Raw genomic sequence first — 24945 nt, 5'->3', positions numbered from 1 at the left:
GTATACAGTGTGTACACTCACAGTCTGAACGATTCTTCTCATCCGGACTCCGCACATAATAAATTCACCTTGTGAAAACGCCTTATTTTCCTTAATGAAATTAGAATGTTTTGTAAATAATCAACAATTGAGTTATTCCTTACAATTTTTACAAAATATTAGTAGAAGAACACAACCAAAGTTACATACATCATGATAGTTGTCAATTTCAACTTTCTCGTGACGTAAGTTGCAACTTTTTTATTACTTTCTAAAACAACTTTTTAGAACAAAAAATTTTTGAACTAAAAATTTTGTATTAAAAAGCAGCTTTAAAAGATGGTAAAAAACCGTCCCAAATGAAACCACAAACTCCATGATGTGTCTATAGATATGCCATAAATAAAGCATTAGTGAGGTTATTGTATCAATCAAAATGAATAGTAGGCTATCTACCAAGACTATTGACTTTCTTGATATAACTATAAAATATATCTATGAGCTATTATTTTATAAATCAAATGGTACCAAAACTAGTAGATAAATCTAAGTATTCACCTCTTTGGCCATAGCCATGAGCAAAGTACCTACAAATCTTATGCGAAGAAATATTCAATCAACACTAATAAATGATTCCATCTCCTATGAAACCTGCTCTTTCTTTAAGATTTAGGCTTCGTTCGGGACGGCTTTCTTACTGCTTCTTAAAGTAACTTTTTAATACAAAATTTTTAATTTTTTTACTTAAAAGTTGCTTTAAGAAGCAAGAAGAAAGCTGTCTCAAACAAAACCTTAAGCATTCAAAAGCAGAAGAATTGTAGCAGTGAGAATCTGCATCTCTGCAGGATATGAATGTATTTTATAGCTTATTGGTGGGAAAAAAAATACAATTCAGATGGATTTGAGAGCAAATACAAGAAAGAAAGTGGGGAAAATGTGCCATACATAATTGAAAACAAACACTCATGTCCAGTTGTGCTGTAACCCAGATTCAAACAACAAAGATGGCTTTAACACTGCATTTCCAGAAAAATCATTTGACACTGAATAATTGCAGCTTGAAAACTAAATATCCATTAACAAAAAAAAGAGCTTGATGTCTTCTAACTATGAAAGAAAAGTGCACCAGGAAACCTCAGAGTATTGATTTGAATGAACTAAGCATCTAGGGCTTGGAAGGAGAAGGTGAAGATGGGGGTTTGTAGTCTGGATACTGCAAAAAAAACTAAAAGCTGTCAGTGATGGTATTTACTTTATAGAGTAAATGATCATAATGATCTCTAAAGCTTTTAGTTATGTCTATTTTAATCATAGATTATTCTAAGTGATCATTTTAATCCCTCGACTCAATCAATTTAGTCAATTTAGCCATTACTTTGGATGAAAATTGACGGAGAGAAGCTCTTCATGAGGAGAGATTATTTTCTGTGGATGTCAAACGCCATCTGGAGATCAACCAGAATGAGTCATGTCGGTACCACTCGGTGCCGCAACTCGGTACGGCGCTCGGTATTGTTGACATGGCTCATTCTGGTTAGTCTTTGGATGTAGAGCTGCATTCGGCATCCACACAAAATAATTTCTCCTCCATGATCCATGAGGCCGTTTTGAACTTTTTAGTATCAACAACACTACTTAATATCAACTCAAACTAATGAGATTGATTCCAAAAAGATTAAAATTTTCTCATCCATCAATTTCTATCCAAAGAACTGACAATCCAAATTTGATGAGTTGAGAGACTAAATTGAACCCTTAAAAAATTTTATAAATAAAAATGGAAATTAAAAAGAATCTATGGACTGTTTTGATTATGTACTCTTTTGATAAATAATTCTTGCTTCAGTTTTCTTTTCTTTTTTTTTTTCAATGTGTGAGCAAAAGATGTCAAAAACAAGATGCATTTCTTGTAACATTAATTCTACTAAATTGTGAGATAAGAACTAAAATAGTCAAAAATATAATCTAATCGAAAGGAGAGAGAGCTACAGATGGATAAGGTGAAAGATATGTTGGCCTGCCAGTTTCACTAAGTTCAGCTTTGGGAACTGAATTGACTTCTCGAGCTGGTTCTGTTTCAACCTTCTGTTCTGGATTAGCAACAGAAGATTCCACTTGAGTTACCTCTGCTGGAGCTGGTAGACTGGCTTGTGATCTACTTTGTGTTGGTAGAAGAGCCTTACCAATCATCTAAGAATATTCAGGTCAGAATCAATACAAAAGATGATACTTTTTGTAGTAATTTATCTAACCAAAAATATGAAAAAAAAGTGGATGTATAAAATTAAATGAACAAATAAGTTCTACAAGTCATAGAAGGTAATCAGCTTAAAAGCAAAGGCATGTATTACTGTTTCATGGAAATAATTCATTTGCTTTTCACTTGATCATAAATACTGGACGCAACTAAGTTGCCAATTCAACATGTAGAATTCATTTATTTCTTTTTAAGGCTTCATTTGGGATGGCTTTTTTACTGCTTCTTAAAGCAGCTTTCTTATACTAGAAAGCTGTTTTAAAAAGCAATAAGAAAGCCGTCCCAGACTCCCAAACGAAGCCTAAATCTTCTTTAGCTTTCAACAAAGGTATCTTCCATTAGTTTATGTACCTAGCTAATGGAAAAACTGCATAAAAGTATGGTGGATATACCTAGAATCACAATTCCCTGTCGGAAATCTAATCATCATCACACATAAAGGAAGATTAGGAAATCTCCATAAAGCTCATAAGAAAAGTACCCAAAAAAATATGTTCAAATTCACATGTAATAGTAATCAAAACATTGGCGTCAATTTTCTTGTGCCGTTGTCATGCGGTCTATTGGAGGTCTCCTCACTTGGATTCACCAAGGCATCAGCTCATAAAACTCTCTTAATCCATAAAATTGAACATTAACCATGGTCAATAGAGCACCGAGTTTTATCTAGGAGAGCAAGGAAAAGATCAAGAGTCGATCAGACTTGGCATTCGATGGAATGCTAGATTGTGAAAAAAATATATATATCTAGCTATTAGGACAAGTATCAAAGTCTTAAGGATCACTCCACTTACTGCTATAAACATCTTCAAATTGCGCCGCTAGCAAGTGAGGTAAAGACTCTCCTAGTAGTGGCTGAAAGGACCTAACAAAAGAAGTTGTTGTTTCAAACTTGACTGGCATATCTCAACTCAGTTGGCGACGCACCAAGTCCTGTAAGACCTATTCATTCTGTAACTCAAATGGACCAATTATTCCCACTTATTTATCAAGTCAGCCTTTTGTCTTGAACAAACGAGAGGCATAATTCTTCAAGTCTGCTTCAATCTCCTATATTACTTCCTAACTAGTCTATTCATCACAAAACTTTGCTCATCAAGATTGTCTTGCTCTAGAAATGTAGATCTTCGTAGCACATGATGAGATAAATATGTGTCATCTAGTTACATCAATACATGATTCAAGTCAATTATATAACATATGTGCATGGAATTGTGTTATGTGCATGGAATTGTGAAGAATGTTGTGTAATCCAAGTAATTGAGGTGGCAAGGACAATCAATAGGTGATCAATCCTACTTATGTCAAAAACTCAGATCATCCTAGGTACCAGCTTCAATTTTCCTTAGTTAAATCTCTGGCCCCCTTTCATGGAGTTGACATGATAAATGATTGGTCTCCAACTTTGAAGTAAATATCTCGAAGACGATGATCATGGTGTTTATATTATAAGTCTTGAATGGCTTGGGGCCTTTCTCAAAAATTCTTAATTTTCTTGGTAGTTTTGTTGATTAGTTGTTAGCTAGTGATTATTCGCTACCCAACTCGACCCAACACAATTGAGACATGCCACTAATCCCGCAAAAAGCTTCATTGCTCCATTTAATGTTGGCATGTGATTATTATTATAAGCAAACTCAATCAGTGGTATATGTTACTCCTAATCTACTATAGTCATGGATGCATAGCCTATGCAAGTCCACGGTTTCGAATGCCTACTAATATTGATCATCCATTTGAAGGCAGAATGTGATATACCGAAGTTGAGTCATGTTTCTATTTACTCCTTTACCAAATTGAAGCTTTGCTCACACTTGTAGATCAACTCGAACTTGAAAATAAAGAAAATAGAATCACCACTGGTGAAAAATTGGAATAAACCTTCAATAGCAACCAGCCAACCCCAAAAAGTGAGGCACTTCCATCATGTTGGCTGGTGGAAACTAGGCTGTGATTATTCGCGCTAATTCTGGCTTAGACAGAGACATTATCCAGCCATAAACTGTAAGTAAAAATTTTACGATATAGTCGACATTCTAAGAGGTTTTGAAAGGTCATGAGATATTGCAAATGTTCGTCTGAGTCCTTCAACTAGACAAGAATGTCATCAATAAATGTTATAATGAACTATTAGAGGTAAGGCGTAGTAAGTTTGAGCCACATCAAGAGCAATTCATAATGGCCATAATCCATACAAAAGTCCTAGCCATCACATCTTTCCCCTTGATCTTCAACTAATAGTAGCCCGATCTCAAATTTATCTTAGAAAACATCATGATGCCTTCTAGTTGACTAAAGATATCACCAATCCCTGGCTATATATTTCTACTCTTGATAGTTGCTTTATTAAAGTCTTGATAATCAATATGCAGCCACATGATGACATCTTCCTCCTTGATAAGTTCTCTTTAAGGGAAAAGATTAGGGTGAATGAATCCTTTTTTAAATAGGTCTTTTAGCTTTTCATTCAAACCCAAAAGCTCAATCTTCTTCATTCAGCAAGGGGCTCTAAAAATAGGTGCTTTCCCTGGTTTTGAATCTTGTTGACCTCTACTCAAAAAAAAAAAAAAAAAAAAATCAAATAAAAAAAATATATACATACCTGCAAAATTCCTGCACACATCTTACTCAAATCCAGCCGTCTATAGTGCCCCATCCCCTACAAACGCCGAACTGTCCCTTCTCCTGCTTGCGAAGATCCCGCTCTCAATCACACCTCTGTTTGCGTTAATAAAATGACGACGAAATGAAGACTCATTTCTGTTCTCCACTCACAAGCTACAGACCCGAGATCTTTTTCCATATCTTCTAATCCCGACCTCACATCTGGACCGATCTCCACAGCTTGCGACTGTCGACGTCAAGACCTCTGATAAGGGTGGTGGAGTAATCTAAAGAAATGTGAAAATAATTTAGGGATCTATCAATCCCTAAATAATGCTTAGGTTTTCTTTGATATAAAAATTATTAAAACCCTATTTAATATAAGCAAGTATACGTGCTGAATCAAGTAATATAGAGTATCGATATCACGAGGAAGAATATTTACTTGTAAATACTAGTACTGTCTGCTACAATTACAAAAATTGTCATACTCAATAAAAATAAGTTTTGGTGGAGATTCAATTACTTAATTTAAGATCAGAAAAAAAATTAAATGAAACACTACTTGGATAAAATGTTTGGATTGATGCAATATAAATTCAATATGTTTCCTAATGATTCTCTTTTATATTGATGATGCTCATAGCATATGCATCACCAACCGCTCATTCAAGCATGAAGAGACAAATGATAGATTAAACCTTACAACCTCAATACCACTCTAGACTCCCATAGTTTGTCACCCTATGAAAATCTTAGAAGAATAAGTAAAACATGTACAGTTAAAACCCCCTCATTATAATTCACCTTTATAAATTTGAAATATGTTAAGCACTATGCCCATACTTGCATCATACTAATCCAATATACATGGTTGTGCCTGTTTTTCTATTTCTAGGCTCCACATTATACCTGATATTAATTATACATATGACCACTTTGTGCATTAAATGAAGATATGGTATATTGAAAACATCATTAAATTATTGATAAAAAGAATTTAATAGTACTCCACATTCCATTTACAATTTAACCAGATATGAAGAATAAGTGAAGCAAACTCATTTTTATTAATTACACAAAAGAAAGAAAATACAAAAGAAAAGATATCACATAATGGGTTCAATGATCCCCTCTACACTCCTCCTTAAACTTACAAAATTGCTTCCACAAACATTGACCAAATACTCCTATGAAGTGGATCTAGTTTTTCCTGAATTCCCTTAGTTATCACTCCTAAGAAAACTGCAGAGATGCTACTATGAAGACTGAAACTAAGTGACTGAACTCCCTCAATAACATTACAAATAGACTATTTACACAGAAAATGGACTCTGGCATCACGGCGCTCTAGACACTTGCATCGCGATGCCCATAAAATGAACACCGCAGTGCTGCAGAATTTTCTCCTCTGCGGCGTTTGCTAACGAGGACCCGTTGTTTAATGAATCGACGTGTCTCTTAAGTGGAAAATTGTGTCCTCGTCGGTAACAACTGTAGGGGTGCAGCGCTGCTGACGATTGAGCATTGTGGCGTCCACGCGACAGTCCCATCAGCTTGGCAGCGCTTGAAATCGGTGTCCCGGCGCTGTCAAACAGAGACTGAGCATCGCCATGTTTATATTGGGCACTCCAGTAGTGTTAATAATGGTGTCACGACGATATAGTGTCCGACGCTGCGGCGTTGTATGATACTTGAAATTTCATGCATTTCCTCTATTTTTCCTGCACAACACAATTAGAACAATAGGGTTTCACTGCAATTTAACATATAAAAGATAACATTATTTACACTCATCAACCTCCCTACTTCATTGAATCAGGTCAATTCCGCACACAAAACCCATAAGCCGGCGGATCCTCCATCTAAACCTCTTCCTGTAAATCTCATGATTGGACTCTAGGTTCCTGCAAACGACTGATCCCTCCAACCCCGATCTTCACCCAAGATCCCATAGCCCCATCTAAGGGAATCTCCAAACGAAAAAACTCATTTTTCACTCCAAAATGCAATAATAAACCAAAATGCAGTAACTTGTCTCCAACCGAACTCTATGTTCTAACACCAAAAAAAGAATATTCCTAAATTCTTTCTCATACTTCATTTTATATAATTTTCAAATTAAAAAAAAAATGGCGGGTGAACAGTGCGACGTCAATATTGGCGTGCACTGTTCACCTGCGATGAAATAGCATCAAAATTGTCGCTCGGTTGGAGCGACAAAAGAATGGCAAACGGTTGTTTGTCGTTCCATTGGAGATGCCCTAATCCATCACCTGCTGTCAAAATCCATGACCCCGACGTCAACATCTCGTGACCTATCTAGCTTTCCAACCTCCCATCGACCCCAGTCCTTTGCCGAAATCCACAAAAAAAGACGCACGTAAAAGCTGGTTTTCATTCTCGCTGATCCACCTCAATATTAGCCACCTAATCTTCCACTGTCTGCTTTGATCCCTCCACACTGCCAACCGACACTTCCAGCCCCCACGTCGACCTAACCGAGCAGCCCAATCCTCTGCCTACTCTGACCCCAAAGTCGCACTTAGCTTCGATCTCTACCCATCAATCCCGATTCACAGCTCTAATCCAAGCCTTGCCCAACGCCAGCCGAGCTCCTCTTCTACCTGCATTTCTCCACTCAACCAACCCTACAATTTCTCAGCCTAACATTCCCTCTCTCCCATTTCTCCTTTATATCCCTTCCAGATCACAGTTAACCCGACCAACTAGCACACCAAGATAGCAGCTTCCACTATATACAACTCCTCTAATCCACTCTTAGCCACTTTTATCTCTCTCTCTATCTCTAAACTCACTCTCTTCTTTATTATTGTTACTTGCTAATTATAACTTTTAAAATCATCTACCTCTCTACCTACATGTCCATTTAAATCTCCTTCAATAAAAACTCTTTCTTCAAGAGGTATATTTTGTATTAATTCTTCTAAGTCATTCCAAAAATTTAATTTAGAACTCATACCCAAACCTACTTGAGGAGCATAAGCACTTATAATATTAACAATCTTATCATCAACAACAATCTTTAAAGCTATAATTCTATCTCCAATTCTATTAATTTTTATAACATTATCCTTTAAACTCTTATCTATAATAACACCTACACCATTTCTAGTACGACTCCTACCCGAATACCAAAGTTTAAATCCTAAACTATCAATTTCCTTAGCCTTATCTCCAACCCATTTAGTTTCCTGAATGCACAAAATATTTAACTTCCTATGTATCATAATATCTATTAATTCCATTAATTTTCCTGTAAGGGAACCTATATTCCAAGTTCCTATCCTAATTTTAGTTTCATGGACTAGCTTCTTTGCCCACATCCGTCCTTGATGTGGGAACCCTTGCCTATTTAACACTGCACCCGGGCGCCGGTGCAGCGGCCCTTGCACACTTGTCACTGTATTCAGGCCATACAGCGCGTCGCTTCCAGGGGACGCCCTAGCATTAACCATAGAAAAAAATAAGAGAAAGAGCTTTAAAAAAAAGAAGAGGAAAGGATTTTTCTGCATACTCTCCACTGTCTTCGCCTCGACAACACCATCGTCGTCGATTCGTTCACTCAGTTATAATGTCCTTAAACCCAAAACCCAAAAATCTCATTTTCGATGCTTGTGGCGCATCAGGGGACCACCCTACACGCTCTTGTAACGTGCTGGGAGAAAACCCAATGTGACACTTGTAGCGAGATGGTTGGGCCTTTAAGCGCTCTCGTAGCATGACCAGAACAAAATTAAGTACCCGTGCGTGCCTCAGTGCTCGCACGAAAACAAAAAAAATTGCGCCTTCTTTCAAACAGGTACCTCGAAAACGCCTACGCGCTCTCGTAGCGTAGTAGAATTGAAGACTATTGCCGCAGTGTCACACAACACCTATGCTAAGTGTTCTCGTAGCATGGTAGGAAAGGCTCAGCTCCTAGAATTTACCCTAAATGAGGGAGACGCCGGGAGGCTGCCAAAATTTCAAATGCACAGAGAACCTGATTTGAACAAAAGAACATAGGGGACTTGACTTGAATAACAGGGAACGGGACACTTAAAATTACAAGAAACTGAACATTAAGCTTTAAAATGCACACAATAAAAATATAAATGATAAACAATAGCCCTAGTCATTTAAATGAACGTCAGCAAGCTACTACAAGGACTCATGGTGAACAAATCCCTAGTGCATGCAAATGATAAACGATGAAAGTAAAATGACCTAGAATATTCGACCAAACCAATCAGCAAATAGAGTAGGTGATGCTTATCATCCATGGAAGCAAATACGGCTGCCCCCTACAAGTAGAGGGATTTGACTTGCAATGAGCATAATGACATAATACATTCAATGAATTCAAAGTAAATGAAGCTTGATCACAGTCAATATTATTTAAATCTAAACACTGCTAGCAAACAAAGATCAAATAGCTGATGTACAATGAATTGAATTCAAAGTAAATGAAGCTTGCACATAGTCAATATCATTTAAATCTAAACACTGCTTGCTGGCAAACAAAGATCAGATAGCTGATGGACAATGAATATAGTGGCATCCGCACAGTTGGCTCTAATCAACATATGAGCAATCATGCCAAGTCTCATGGGCACTGAAGGTTAACATGAAGCAAATGCAGTAATTTGCTAATCAACATGCAGCAACTCGTCAGTCAACATGCATGGTGAAGTTGATGACGAATGCAGCTCATCGGCACCAATCTGCAAATAAACATATCAGTTTACCTCTACGCGGCGGTAATAGATATACTGTAAGAGCGAGATATCCCCTATGACCACTAAAAGATATGCAAGAGAATGCAGCAACCTGCTAATTGACATGTAAAGGTGTCAATTTGTTGACAAGGCACATGTGACACTGTTAGACCGGTCCAGCCGGTCCAACTGGACCGACCGGCCTACGTGAACAGAGGCGGATTTCTCCACCTCCTCTACGCGCCGAACGCACGCATGGCGTGCATGAGCCGTTTTAGCAAGGATTTTTTAGAAAGTTTAGGATGGAGATTGAACGTAGGGACTATTTAGAGATTTCCGTTTAAATTGTATTCATTATATAGTTTGTTTTCGTAGGGTAAGGACATCTTGAATTTGGCTAAAATTTGAAATCACTTAGATATAGGTTTTCTTTGGGCTCTAGCAACATCTAGAGATTTAGGAGAGATCAATCCTTCTCACGAATAGAGGATCAATTGTATCTTGCTATTTTTCATTTCTATTTCATCAAAGAATACAAATTATCTATTGTTTTCCTGTTTTTGTATGGATTTTGGTGAAGAATTATCGTTGTTTTCTGAAGATTAAAAGGAAATATTTGAGATCTACAAATGTTTCCTATCAAATTAGTATCATAGCACTTTCTTGGGCGGAAAAATAAGATATCTTGACTATTTTGCAATTGGAGCCTAGATCCAATTAATGACAACAAAGAAGATGGCGGCATTGGAAGGTGAAATGGAGCAATTTAAAACCGGCTTGGAGAAGTTCTCTACATTAGGAGAAAACTTTTCATACATGGAAAACCATATGGAAAATCGATTTAGAAGGGTGGAGGAGATGTTAAGAAGGCTCTTGGAGATGCAAATAAACACTTCACTGGTGGTTCCGATGGCTAACCCTAATCAAAATTTGACTGGGATTCCCTTGGCCGAATCGAAGGGAAAGGAGATCGGACAAGAGAAGTCTAATGAGGGGAGTTTCTTTCAACAAGAACCATCTCCTATGGCTCCAATAAGGGGTGGATCAGGGTTTTTGAATAAGGGGACAACAAAGATGAAATCTTTTGGTGGAGGTGGTAGGGCAGCCGACCACTATGAGAGGCATTTTGGGCAAGGGGAGCCATTCATCGGAGGAGGGATTCAAGAGCCACCTCCTAGGGATCCGATAAGGAGTGGAATAGGGTGAGGAAGTTGGGGATGCCAGTATTGGAAAGGGAGGATGGTTATGGGTGGGTGTGCCAGGTGGAGATGTATCTCATGGTGAATGGGGTGATGGAGGAGGAGAGACTGGCGACAGCAGCCCTGTGTTTGGAAGGAAAAACATCAGCTTGGCTCCAGTAGACGATACCATGGCCACTAACAGAACAGCTGAAGAAAGCTATCAACAGCATATCATCCTTCCACCTTGAAGACAAGGTGGATCTTTGGGAGGGGAGTATTGTTAGATCGGTCCATTGGACCGACCTACGCGAACAGATGTGGATTTCTCCGCCTCCTGTACACGTTGAACGCACGCATGCCGTGCGTGAGCCGTTTTAGGAAGGATTTTTGAGGAAGTTTAGTAGGGAAATTGAATGTAGGGACTATTTAGATATTTCTTTTTGAATTGTATGCATTAAATAGTTTGTTTTCCTAGGGTTAGGGCATCTTGAATTTGGATGAAATTTGAGATCACTTAGATCTAGGTTTTCATTGGGCTCTAACGGCAACTAGAGATTTGGGAGAGATAGATCCTTCTCTCGAATAGAGAATCAATTGTATCTTGCTTTTTTCCATTTATATTTCATCGAATAATACAAATTATCTATTATTTTCCTATTTTTGTGTGGATTTTGGTTGAGAATTCTCGCTGTTTTTTGAAGATTAATAGAAAATACTTGAGATTTACAAGTGTTTCCTATCAGACACATAGCACAAGACATGCAAGCAAGCACAACAACTCATCAATCAATATGCATAAGAAGATTGGTAGTGAATTTAGCCCACCCCGTACTCAGCATTAGCTTGCAGATCTATTCACTTGCAAACGATAACACCAACAGTCACTCTACAAATGCACTTAAGAGACTGGTGGTGAATGCCATGACATCTTTCTGATCAATATCAACTAACTTGCAATCAACAGTGGTTAACTCACAGGGCAAGTTCATTGATTCGTTAATGAGTAGTAACAGCAGTAATATATATGTTGCAAGGACTAGGGGATCCTTTATGAATGTGAACACGCGACATATCATATACAAACAAGGATGATACACCTACAACACGTACAACAACTACAAGCCACTGTAGGACACCCTTAATGCACGCAGTACATAACTTGCAAATAAACGCAAGAATGCATATAGTACATTATCTACAAATAAACACAGGAAGAGCTACAATGAATATGAGAACTTGTTGATAATGATGGAAGATGTATCATAGACACAACAGTGATAATCAGCGACAAGCAACCAAGCACCCTTGCAATCAATCATCATTCAACGTCAAGCAAATATATTGATCTCATGCAAGTAAACTCGGTCAATTTGTGACAAATGCAAACACCTATGAGCTGTCGTAGAAAGATCCTTCATATGCATAACCTGCTATCTATAAGCAAGCATAGTAGCCTGTGATGAATGCAAGCATCTACAAGTAACTGTAGGAGATTTCATCAATGCATGATAGCTCGTCTGCATAAAGCAACAAGCGACCCGTGGCGCAGCACTACAACGCACCTGTAAATAGCGACAGGGAATTTATGATGTAAATTGCAAATCACTGGTGGAAGGCTTTCGATGCATCATACAATGTATTTGCAAACAAAAGTATAGTCGTGCAGATTAGATATTGAAGAAAATAACAAGCACAGATGAAATGAGATCCAACACACTACTAATCAACGTCACCGGATCCACAACATGCACAAAAGCGAATAGAAGAATTTTATAAATTCCCAAGTGGAACCCTGTGCATTTCCCAACAACAACTCGTCTGCAAGAAGCAGCAAATAACAATAGTGCAATGACACGCCACCAGATCTGTAACATGCATACAAGTAGACAAAGGCGTTTATAAATTCCTAATTGGAGCCCTGTGCATTTCTCAATAACAACTCATCTGCAAGAAACAACAAATAACCAAAGTACAACGCCATGTCACCATATATGTAATATGCATACAAGCGGACATAAGGCGTTTATAAATTTCTAAGTGGAGCCCCATGCATTTCTCAACAACATGTTTGCAAGAAGCAACAAATAATCATAGTGCAACGCCACGCCACCGAATCTGCAACATCCATGCAAGCAGACAGAATGCATCCATAGGCTTCTAAATAGAACTTCGTACACTTTGCCAGCATCAAACATTTATACAACTGATCATTACAAAATACCCTCATGCAAATGCACACTGACACATTCATAACGTGCATGCATTTGTAAAGTGCTTACCGTATTATGCAAACAAATCATTTAAAGTATAAAAAACACTGTTATAGCGACAAGCTGCATTAACATTGAAGTTCTGCTTATAACTGCATTAACATCAAGGGGCAGCGCCCTTGCGAGGGTTTCCGTTGGCAGAGCCCCCGGAACAAATTTTTATTGTAAAATTAATTTTGAAGTTCTGCTTATTGTTAAAGTTCGTAAGTCGTTTGTATGAAATGATATCGAACGGTACCGAGCATGTATCGAGCGGTACCGAGCATGTATCGAGTGGTACCAAGCATTGTTGTATCGAGTGGTATCGAGCATGTACTGCTCAGTACTGACCGAAGACGCACGGGGGTGGGGGGCCGAACCGAATAGATCTATATTAGGTTAGAGTTTTTTTTTTAATTTTAAGAGGCACACGCCTCTAAAACATGAGGCGAGGCATGCCTCAAGGCGCGCCTCAGTGAACTTGAGACGTATGCCTCAATTCCAGCCTCATTGTGTAGGCTTTGAGGCTTAAAAGTTTAAAATTGCACTGAGGCGCGCCTCTTATTGCGCAATTTTAAACCATGCATTTGTTTGGCATTCCAAATCATGGCAGAAATATCTAACAAATAGGACACAAATCAGTCCTCTAAGGGTCATTTGTAAATGCAACAAATGATTTTAGAATCGAGCAGCTAATAGGAAGGGACCGCTAAAGATTATCCTACAATGGCAAAAGGATCAGACATAATTTAAAGTCAATGCAAATTTGGCCGACGCACCTTAACCCAACTAGTATTAACACCAAATCAGGCAAAACCTACATTGTTCATTAGTCAAGTTATTCCCTAGTCAACCTACTGCTTGGGAGGCCAAGTAAATCAGGTCATTTATGAATGGATTCTAAACCCACTTCACCGACTATTCACCTAGCCAGCCTTATGCAATACCTCGACCACCTGCTAGACTGGTTCACCCTGCAATTAAATCCACTCATTCATCACTAACTAGTGCCAACAACTCAGAAAATCATGTAGATCAATGCCTATGTTGGTCAGCAGACATCATTCAAGTTGGCCAACCTCTAAATAATTAAACAAAGATTCTAATCGATCAGCCACCCCAGCAGGCTAATCACCCCATTCTAGTTGTTTAAAGCATCCGACAGGCAAACTTGGCCAGCCAATCCAAAACCATCAGTTTACAAGAAATTTTAAGGGGCCAAAACTTTGGATTATAACAATTTGTGTCTAAGTAATTGATGAAGTGGATCATGGAAGAAATGGATCTCCTAGAAGGGATACAAAACCAGGGAACTAACACAAGCTTAAAGGCTTCAAAAGGGTATAATATTTTCAATATGCTACTTCTCTCTCACAGCAACTATATTTAACCTTGTAATAGAAGATTCTAGAAACTAAAAGAAAACATGTAATAAAAATGTATGCTAGTCATTAAACTGATTATAACTATGATGTTCCTACATCTTACTCCCCTCACGTCAGAAAAGCTTGACTCTGTTGAGATGGTAGTTATTGTGTATCAGGGCTGAGGTAGGTGTAGAAATCATAAGCAATCCTCCTGGGTCAAAGATTTCTTTGACTAGAACTTTTGGTCGGGGCATCAGCTTTCAATTCTGCATGTAGTGAATTGCTTTGCTCATAAGTTACAGGGTTAGATGCAGGTTTGATAGTAGGTTGTGTGAGTTTTTGGTCATCATTTGGCTCATGAGACGGTCTTCTGGAAGAATAACTTCGAATGTGTAGATTAAGCTGCCTTTCGATTTTTAAAGCAAAATTGACGATATTGTAAGCAGCTATTTGACATCCATCCATATAATTTACTGCTGATCTTGAGACAAAGCAAGAAGTCAAGGACCTAATTATGTTCATAGTTCCGAGTGTGGAAACCCTTACCCACTGGAAGCGTGAGAGAAGCACAGCGACAGAGGAAAGGATGGAAGCAGAAAAGTAGAAGAAGAATATTTCCTTGTCTGTGTTATTACAGCCAAATGGTTCTATATATAGACTAGATACATAAATGAAATGCAAGAAAGTACAAAATCTGACATGGCAATTTCTTTAAACCGGTGAACTATGATTGGTTCTTAACAGCCTCCCTCAAATTAACCCTTCTTGGAGCGAATGGTTAATTTGGATCTCAAGAGCTGAAACCGGTTAATAGGGAGAGCTTTGGTGAGTATGTCTGCTAGCTGGTCGGTGGTGCAGACATGATCTACCCGAATATTACCTTGTTGAATGTGATCACTGATGAAGTGGTAGTCGATTTCGATGTGCTTGGTTCTGGCATGGAAGATGGGGTTGTTGGCGAGAGCTATGGTAGACGTGGTGTTGCAGTGGATCGGTGTTGGTGAGGTGATGCGTACGTCAAGGTCTGAAGCAAGTCGACGGATCCATAGTGTGTCTGATGTAGCAGCTGCTAACGATCTATACTCCACCTCCATAGAAGATCGAGCCACGGTTGTTTGTTTCTTGACTGACCAAGAAATCAAATTTGGACCGAGGAACGTGCAGTAGCCCGACATTGATTTCCTATCAGTTGAGTTCGCTACCCAATCCGCATCTGTATAGTTACTGAGGTTGAGGGCGCCGGTGGTTAGCGGAAGTCCGTAGTCGATCGACCCTTTGACGTATCGGAGAAGGCGTTTGAGGGCTTGATAGTCGCAGTTCCTCGGATTGTGCATGTGTTGACAGACTGAGTTGGTGGCGAATGCAATGTCAGGTCTCGTGATAGAGAGGTATTGGAGTGACCCTGCAATTTTGCGAAACAACTGCGGATCGGCGAAGGAGCGTTCATCCGAGGACTTTGGGTCTTTTGTTGGTGCCGGAGATGGTGCGGGCTTGCAATCGAACATGCCTGCGTTACGAATAAGCTCATGTGCGTAGTGTGATTGAGTGAGAAAGTAGCCAGAGGTAGTTTTAATAACCTGAATGCCAAGGTATAGAGATATGTCGCCGAGCTGCTTTAGACTGAATGCGGAGTTCAGATTTTGAAGAATTTGTTGAATTCTTGTGTGATTGTTGCCGGTAACGAGGACGTCGTCTACGTATATTAAAATGAAGATGCTGGTGTCATCTTGCTTGAGATGAAGAAGAGACGGATCGGCTTGACTAAACGTGAAGCCTATTTGAAGAAGAAAGTTAGTTTTTGAAACCATTGTCGAGGTGATTGTTTTAACCCGTAGATGGATTTCCGGAGCTTGCAAACCTGTGTTGGATTTTGGGCGTCCTCGAATCCGCGCGGTTGCTTCATGTAAACTTCATCTTGTAGGTCTCCATGAAGGAATGCATTCGAGACGTCAAGTTGAATAATCTTCCAGTTGTTGTTTAGAGCAACCGTGATGAGCATTCGAATGGTGACCATTTTGGCCACCGGGCTGAATGTCTCCGTGAAGTTAATGCCGAATTCTTGAGCACAGCCTTGTGCAACAAGACGCGCCTTGTGTCGGTCAACTTGGCCGTTCGGATGTAGCTTTGTCTTGAATGTCCATTTGCTGCCAAGAACTGGTTTGTCAACTGGAGCTGGGATTGAGGACCACGTTCCTTGTTTGGACTGAGGACCACGTTCCTTGTCTGTGTAATGCGAGGTATTCTGTGGACATGGCCGAACGCCATTCGGCATGGTTGGACGCCTCGGCATAGGATGTAGGCGTGGAGGCCTTGGTGGTAGTGACTGACAGATCTAAGATCTGCTTGGGTTTGGATATGCCGGAGAGCAGACGAGTGAGCATTGGGTGGCGGATTGGCTGTGTGTTGACCACTTGACAGGGCGGTCTGAGGTCCGTGCTGTGTTCAGGAATGGCGCTGCATTCGGGCGGGGAGGTTGCTACTGGCGGACTGGGGCGTGAGGTCTGAGTAGGAAACACTGTGGAAGACAGAACCAGTAGAAGCGGGGAGAGATATTCTGGGTTAGTTGGTGCTGGCGTGGCCCCGGTAGTCTGAGAGAGCTTGTAGGGAAAGTGGTGTTCATAGAACACTACATTCGATCTTGTTTAATGTTGTAGCATCTATATCCTTTGTGCTCTGTGGAGTAGCCCAAAAACACGCATTCTTGAGATCTTTGCGATAGTTTGTTTGGGGCATACGGCTTGGTCCAGGGAAAGCATAAGCACCCGAAGGTGTGAAGATGGGAATATGAGGCGTGGCTTCCGTGCAGCCGGAAGTAGGGAGTCTGATTTTGAATGACCGATGAAGGTAGACGATTGATGAGGTAAATTGTTGTGGTCGTTGCTTCTGCCCAGAACGAGAGAGGGAGATGGGCAGCGTGGAGAAGTGTCCTCGTGACTTCTAGGATGTGACGATGTTTCCGTTCGGCGGTGTCATTTTGTTCCGGAGTATGAGGGCAGCTCGTTTGTTGTGTTATCCCTTGTTGAGCCAAGTAATTTCAAAATGCTGTGATCGTGAATTCTCCGACTCCGTCTGAGCAGAAGATCTGAATTCGAGCATCAAATTTGGTATTAATTAAATTGCAAAATTGTTGAAACTTACTGAACACTTCATCTTTGGAATTAAGCAAGTATAACCACGTAAATCTAGTACAATCACCAATAAACGTAACGTAGTAGTGGTAACCAAATTTTGACGAAAATGGAGTCGGCCCCCAAACGTCCGAGTGGACGATTTGGAAGGGCTTATTACAAATGGAATTTCTACGAGAGAAAGGTTGTTTGTGACTTTTAGACGTGTTACAAGCAATGCATAGAGTGTTAGTGAGTGAATTTGCTAATTCCGGAATAGTTTTTACGAGGATGCTAATCTTGCGGTTGTGAGGATGTCCAAGACGGTCGTGCCAGAAGTTCTTGTTTGGCGGAGGTGACTCTAGCGCCACTTCGTTATACTTGGTAGGATGCTTAATGTGGTACATACCATTGCGTTTGGGACCCCGGAGAAGCACCTGATTGTCCTGAAGGTTCTTTATAACAAACTCATTAGCCGTGAAAGAAATCGAAACATTATTATCAGAGGTAAGACTAGAAACAGATAGGAGATTGTGTTTTAGGCGCGGAACATGCAAGATTTTGCGTAGTAAAGCTTACGAGTAGTCTCGGGTAGAGGCAGGATGCCTTGGCCCGAGTTCTAGATGGAGAGGTTGCTACCGTTTGCAATAGACACCGAGTCGTAGCCGGTATAGGGAGCGGAATGTTGGAGATGTGTTGCGTCCTCGGTCAGGTGGGATGAGGCGCCGGAGTCCAAGATCTAGTCATTCGTTGTGACCTGTTGTTGTTGTGCCGTGAGAGCCCGTGGGTTTGTCGGCGGTGCGTAGTTTAGATTGCACCTATGCCAGCAGTTAAGAGCGACATGACCGGACTTGCCGCAGATCTGACAGGTGGGGCACTGAAACGGAGGGCGTGCAGACGATAGCGCCTCGACTTGAGGCATCGAGCGATCGTTTGTCGGATGCCTTTGAAACGAACCTCTCCCACGTGACTTTTTCCAACGATAATTCCTGTTTGAAAAGAATGCCGTGGATTCGGAATTTTGTGAGTCTTTGAGGTTTTGTTGCTGAAGAATTATCTTTTCACTGCTGAGGAGTGAATAAAGATCATCAAGATGAATCGGTTGCAGCGAGGTCCTGATGGCTGTTTTGAACGAATTATAGGCCGTGGGCATCCCGTTGAGAATATAGAGTACAATATCTTTCGTGTCGACGGTGGAGCCGGCGGCCGCGATGTTGTTGACTATCGTCTTGATTTGATCAAGATATTGTTGCATGGTGCGGTCTCGCATCTGAATTTGGTGTAGCTCGTTCTTGAGCTGAATTACGCGCGACCGATTTGTAGGTTGAAGGCGGCGTTCAAGAGCGGTCCAGACGTCATGAGCGGAACCGAGATTGATCACATACGGGAGAATGGGAGGGGAAATGGTGGCCAGCAGAGCCGAGACAAGATTGCAATCAATTAGCTTCCACCGATTTTGTTCATGGGGGACCGAGTCCGGTGGGCGGACGGCGAGACCCGTGAGGTGCGCATCATAGCCATTTGCGGCGAAGTGCTGAGACAATTGTAAGCGCCATATTGAGTAGTTTTCAGAGGTGAGAGGGTTGGGAACCATGTTCTTGACATTGGATATCAAGAATTTGAGCTGAGGGATGAGAAGATCGGAATCTTGATTGGAAATGGTGGACGAGGTTCTGCCTTCCACTCCTAACCGGCGAGATCCGGCCGTGTCTTCTTCTGCCATGGTGGATTAGAGGCAAGATACGAACACTGGAGCTGTTGAGCTTTGTAGCTCTGATACCATGTGGAAACCCTTACCCACTGGAAGCGTGAGAGAAGCACAGCGACAGAGGAAAGGATGGAAGCAGAAAAGTAGAAGAAGAATATTTCCTTGTCTATGTTATTACAGCCTAATTGTTCTATATATAGACTAGATACATAAATGAAATACAAGAAAGTACAAAAGCTGACATGGCAATTTCTTTAAACCGGTGAACTATGATTGGTTCTTAACACCGAGGACCACCATCTCCCTTAACAATCCGCTCCTTACCTTCATTCCATCTTCCATATACTGCTCCTGAGGAAGTTTTTCAATCATTCCAAAAGTCACTACAGGTCACTACAGGAACATCTGGATTCCCCTTAGATAAGAAGTGATAAGCATTGGGGTCATCAATGTTCACAACTTTCCTGCTAATTTCAGGATCAAGCATTCTATCAAACAGCTTCCCCTTGCCCTTTATGTACTCATCTATGGTACAATGGAAGTCTAGGTGATCTCTGATAAAGTTGGTAAACACTGCAACATTAAAATCAATCTCATTGCACCTTCCTAAAACTAATCCATGAGAAGAAGCCTCTACAATGAGCTGATTTCGTATCTCCTTTTCTTTTATTTCCTTTTCCTCGAGATTAATTGCATTCTGTCAGCGCCACTGACATGGAAGAAACCCTTCCTCCTTCATCTCCTCCGACCAAGGAAGAATTGGACCATCAAATAAAAAGACACCAATATTCTCCAAATAAAGCAAATGATTCACAATTCCAGTAGGGCCAAGAACCCATCGGTGTGAGCTATTGAAATCTATGTAGTAATACCACTTGTTTCATTTCTTGAAGATGCTAAACTTGAATCCATAAGCTGCTGTGAATGCCAGACATGGTATTCCAATGAACACCTAGTCGTTGCACTGGCCGGAACGCCACCACGGAGGACTTCCCTCCCATATAAAGAGCCACGCTGAGGGGTCGACGCCGAGAGTGAAATTATCTGGCGAGGGATCATCTGCCATCTTCCTAGGTGAACAGTATGCTCAAGTTGTTGCTAAGATTGAGCCCTATCTTCATACCAACAAGGTAGGTATTGCATGGATGGTCAAAGCTCTCTCATGTGATGGCCCTGGACTTGTTAAGCTTCACATTGTTGAAATATGAGAGCTCGGCTGCAGATTTGTTAGACCGAAGTTTGGCATTCAATGACCACAGGACTCGCCGACCACCATCGAGGACCGTGATATTGTCGTCTCTATTGATGGCGATAGAGCCAGAGAGATTGGGGATAGGCGTCTCTCGGTTGGCGACCCAGATGACGTTTTCATTGGAGAAGTTGACCTGCCAAATGCCAATTGATGGTTCCTTTATCCCCCGCTTCTGTGTTTCCTCTTCTTCATTCTTCTACTGCAGCTGAGCTTTAGAGGAATCTTCTTTAGAGGTTCCATATTCATATGGCATAGTTGACTTAACTTGGGCAGATTTTGGCTCTATGAGATCGAATCGGGAGGCCTGGCAGTCGGAGGGGAGGGAAATGTATGAGCGACAGTGTGCGGGTTGATTGCAGATCTAATCGCATTTTGAAGCGGAGGTGAGCAGTGAAGGCGTCGGCATGGCTGCCAACCTGCGTATTCACTCTATTGAATGGGTGAAATTAGAAAATAAACCATCTAGATCAAGTGACTTGAGTTGCCCAAAGGGATTCATGACTTCAATCGTCATCGACCGCCAATCTTCTTCGGCTTCGATCGTCGTCGACAGCACATCTTCTTCGACTTCGATCGTCGTCAACAGCCAATCTTTTTCGACGTCGATCGTCGTTGATTACCCATCTCTTTTGACTTCGATCATTGTCGACAGCCCATCTTCTTCTGCAATCCGTCATTCTTCACGAGCTCCAGGAGCTCCAGACTCTGATACCAAGTAATGTAGTGGATCGTGGAAGAAATGGATATGCTAGAAGGGATACAAAACCAGGGAACCAACATAAGCTCAAAGGCTTCAAAAAGGTATAATATTCTCTATATGCTCCTTCATCCTTACAGCAACTATATGTAACCTTATAATAGAAGTTCTAGAAACTTAAAGAAAACAAGCAATAAAAAGGTATGCTAGTCCTTAAGCTTATTATAATTATGATGTTCCTTTTCTTTTTATTACATATTTTCTTTTGGTTTCTAGAATCTTCTATTGCAAGGCTACATATAATAGTTGTAAGGGAGAAGGAGCATTTAGAAAATATTATATCCTTTTGAAGCCTTCAACCTTGTGTTGTTTCCCTGGTTTTGTATCACTTGTAGCAAATGCATTTCTTCCACGATCCACTACATCAGTTATTTTGTTACAAAATGTCATAAGCACTTCCTTTTAAATATGCCTATGATAGATATTTTACACTGTAGGATCAAACTTTGTAATTGGTTTCTAACTAGCTCATCGAATCTTGCCAACAAGTTACAAACTGATGTTGATATCAATTACAAGCTAAAAACAATCTATCTAGGCTACAGCATCGGTTCAGGGAGATGACACGTTATTCAGACTCTCCTCAAAAGCTAAAGAGCAAATATTTGCTCGTATTAGTTTGGAATTAGCAGATACTGTTAATCAGGAGATGCAGACTTACCATTCCCAAGCATGCTGTAGGTTTGAGGAACCGAACAGTTTCACGCATTAAGTATTTTCCTTATGTTGGCGGCTTGTTTTGACATCTATCTATAAGAGCACTTTGGCAATCCAGTTGTGATTCTGTGAATGTCGATGATGGATAGCTTAGTATACTGTACTATATAATCTAGTAAGCTACAATCCTAAACAATATAGTATTCAATCTGACTTATTCCGAGATTCAACGATGCTTTCTTCAACCCTCCCTCCATCTTATTGCTTCTTTCAACTTGCATGTTAGGATCTTTTGTCTGCTTCCTGTACTAAAAGAAATCCACAATTCTTGTATGTGCCCATAGCCCTTTTGTCTTTCACTTTGCAGGTATCCTTTTTTTTTGTAATTTGTACCAAATAAAACTACTAAGCACGATTCTCAACTTTTCTTTAAAGAAGCATCTAAAACTCTCAACCTTTAGAGATATGCCAATATAGCATATTCCAGCAAATAGAGTATAAGTTGTAGGTAACATCCAACAACAATAGGAGAGGTTCCAGATTTTTATTTACAACTCTATAGTTTTAGTAAGTAATTTCAGGGTTAGCAAGAAGTATTTATTTCATCATTGTAGTTAGGAGTACGGGAAAATGTTTCAAATGGCTCCAATGATGGAAATTTGTATGATTACCTTTATCTCATCAACAAGCTCCTTGGGAGCCACTTTTGTGTTCAAGAACTCATCAACTTGCTGTAATGTTGCCTTGCGGTCCTATTACCAGAAAAATACAAGTTTGAAGTTCAATTTTAATTGAACAAAAATGGCTAAAATTAATAAAACAAGAATAATTAAAAAACTCAATTTGCTGAGTTGGAAACAAACTTCTGCAAACAAGAGCTTCTTGGTGATGAGCTGTATGATAGCAGCAGAGCCCAGAAGCTGAAGTAATGTTTCTACCTGCACAAAAATGTTTGTAATTACTTGACAATGAATTTAGAGGACGGCAAATATTGTTCGCTCACATGACATAGCAGCAGCAACAACAAAAACAAAAAAGAGAATAAATGCATTACCTCCGTGAAGGCAAACAAGCCCAAGCCAGTAGCAGCTGCTAGACCAAGAGCAACAGGTACACCATCTGAAGTCCCCTGAACATGAACAACACTGTTTTTAACCCATTAAGATAGCTTAAATGCATAAAGCTAAAAGTCATCTTGATACAACTTTTATATCGGTCAAAGCATATATGCTGAAATCGCAGCAATTATTTCGAAAATATCAATACTTATGGGAACAAGGATTGAATGGATATAGCTAGATCATCTCAAGCCATCTAAGCATGACATATATTGTTGTTAGATGATGCATATAGCTTACAACAAAGAGTTCAGAGCTATTATTTTGATGCAACTTTAATATTTAGCAAATTCTTTTCTATTAAAGAAAACATATTTATAATGCAAATAAATATAACAACAAGAACATTGGGTATAGTTCAACCCTTCTTACTTGTAAGGAAAAATAGATAGAAGTGGCCGCATAGAAAAACTGATATTTAAAATAAGCAAAGAAGATAATTCCTCAGTAGAATAGCACGAACATACCCCAATTGTACCAGTAAGTGCTTCTGCTAATTCACCAAAATCAAGCAATAATGTCTTTTTAGGAGATGTCCAAGGAAGGCCACTATTCTGCACAAATAGTTTGGACAAATAAGACCACAAGAGCATATATAAAGAAGGGGTCGCCAATCAAGTGATAAAACTATTGCAAAATGATACATGACAATTGTTGGATTAAATGTGCAACCTTCCATCCTCGAGTTCCTTCAGCGCCATCCTTTATTGCAAAAGCAGCTTTAAAACCATTTGCGGTCAGCAATTCGGCGACCAATTCAGAGTTCCCATCAAACCTGGCTTTCATCATAAATTTCCACAAAGTTAGTCTCAAGTAAACAGAAAAAGCAAAACAGAAGAAAATGTATGGTGGATAATGATATAATTCTCTCAAGTCTAACTCTAGCTGGCAAGAATCTCACAACTAGAAACTAACCAAAATCTTAATCGGCTATAGAAATATTCTACTATAGCCAAATATCACAAAACTTAAAACTTTCATAGCAGAAGCAAGAGCAAGCAGGGCTCTCACCTATTAAGCAAACTCATTAAAATAAATGTCATTTATTTTGTTTACCATACTCTTTTTGGAATAATTGAATGTATTGTTCCATAATGCATTCTTATAAAAAAATATGGAAGGTGGATCTTAGAAAACTTTGACAATGCAACTAGGAATTTGGTCTACATGCAAATCACAACTAACAAAAAGAATTCACCTTTCTTTCCACAAAAATGCTGAGAAAGATAAAATCTAAGCTATGGCGTACCACTGTAATTCTTCATGCAGGCAAAGAATCATAATTTCATATCTAAAGTATCAAAATCAAACCAAAAATAATAATCTTTGAACTTAGCCATACTTATCAATAATAAACAATGTGGTATTCCCCGGGTCCTTAAACTTCAAAGCAAGCTTATTCAAAAAACCAGCTTTATCTTCCCCTCGATACGTTATCGTCACCGACTTCTTCTTCAATCCACGCAAATCTGGACTCCCCGCCTCCTTTAACTCCTTCCCTTCCCTTATATCAAGCAACTGCGCACCCTCATCCTCCCCAATCCTCGCATACGCCCTCTTCGCCGACTCCACCCCCCAAGCCTTGGAGCGGCCCAATGTCTGTGACACAATGACTGGAACAACCAAGACCGCAACCCCTCCCGCGACGATCAAAGGGTTCTCGGATCCGAACTTAACAATCCCATCAACGATCCTGCCGAGGTCTAAGTCACTCGATGAACTCGAGAACCCTAGAGCCTCATCATATGTTAGAGCTTTCGCTAAGCCCGCGACGCAGAGAGATGAAGATAGAGAAGCTAAACCCTGGTTGATTCGCCGAATAAGTGAAGCTGAGGGCTTCAACGTTCTGATGGGCAAAAGAGCTCTTTTGCAATCGGGATTTTGGGGGAGAGGAATTGGGGCGAGACTGGCGGCATTGAGAACCTGCATGGCATTATTTTGTGGCTGGATTAGGGATTGGGGTTCATGAAATGGGTTTTGGAGGGTACCGA

The 24945-nt window shown here is 40.1% G+C and overlaps 1 protein-coding gene across 2 annotated transcripts; it reads right to left on the bottom strand.

The window, feature by feature from the left end:
* Nucleotides 1–797: 797 nt before the first annotated feature.
* On the bottom strand, nt 798–24945 carry LOC110094468 (rhodanese-like domain-containing protein 4, chloroplastic). 2 transcript variants are annotated; one of them, XM_020819731.2, is made up of 8 exons: nt 24297–24945; nt 23627–23729; nt 23422–23508; nt 22891–22965; nt 22700–22774; nt 22508–22588; nt 1969–2157; nt 798–1192 (listed from the first exon to the last, which is right to left on the bottom strand). In XM_020819731.2, the coding sequence occupies exons 1-8, from the start codon at nt 24881–24883 to the stop codon at nt 1145–1147; spliced, it is 1245 nt and encodes a 414-aa protein (XP_020675390.1). In that variant the 5' UTR covers nt 24884–24945; the 3' UTR covers nt 798–1144. The 2 variants fall into 2 exon arrangements, with proteins under 2 accessions (XP_020675390.1, XP_020675384.1); XM_020819725.2 differs by having other exon boundaries at nt 1969–2169; nt 24297–24944.

The sequence above is a fragment of the Dendrobium catenatum genome, unplaced genomic scaffold (assembly GCF_001605985.2).
Source record: "Dendrobium catenatum unplaced genomic scaffold, ASM160598v2 fragScaff_scaffold_993, whole genome shotgun sequence".
NCBI lineage: Eukaryota > Viridiplantae > Streptophyta > Magnoliopsida > Asparagales > Orchidaceae > Dendrobium > Dendrobium catenatum.
The sequence above is the reverse complement of the archived record's forward strand: the minus strand, read 5'-3'. Positions and strand labels throughout refer to the sequence as shown.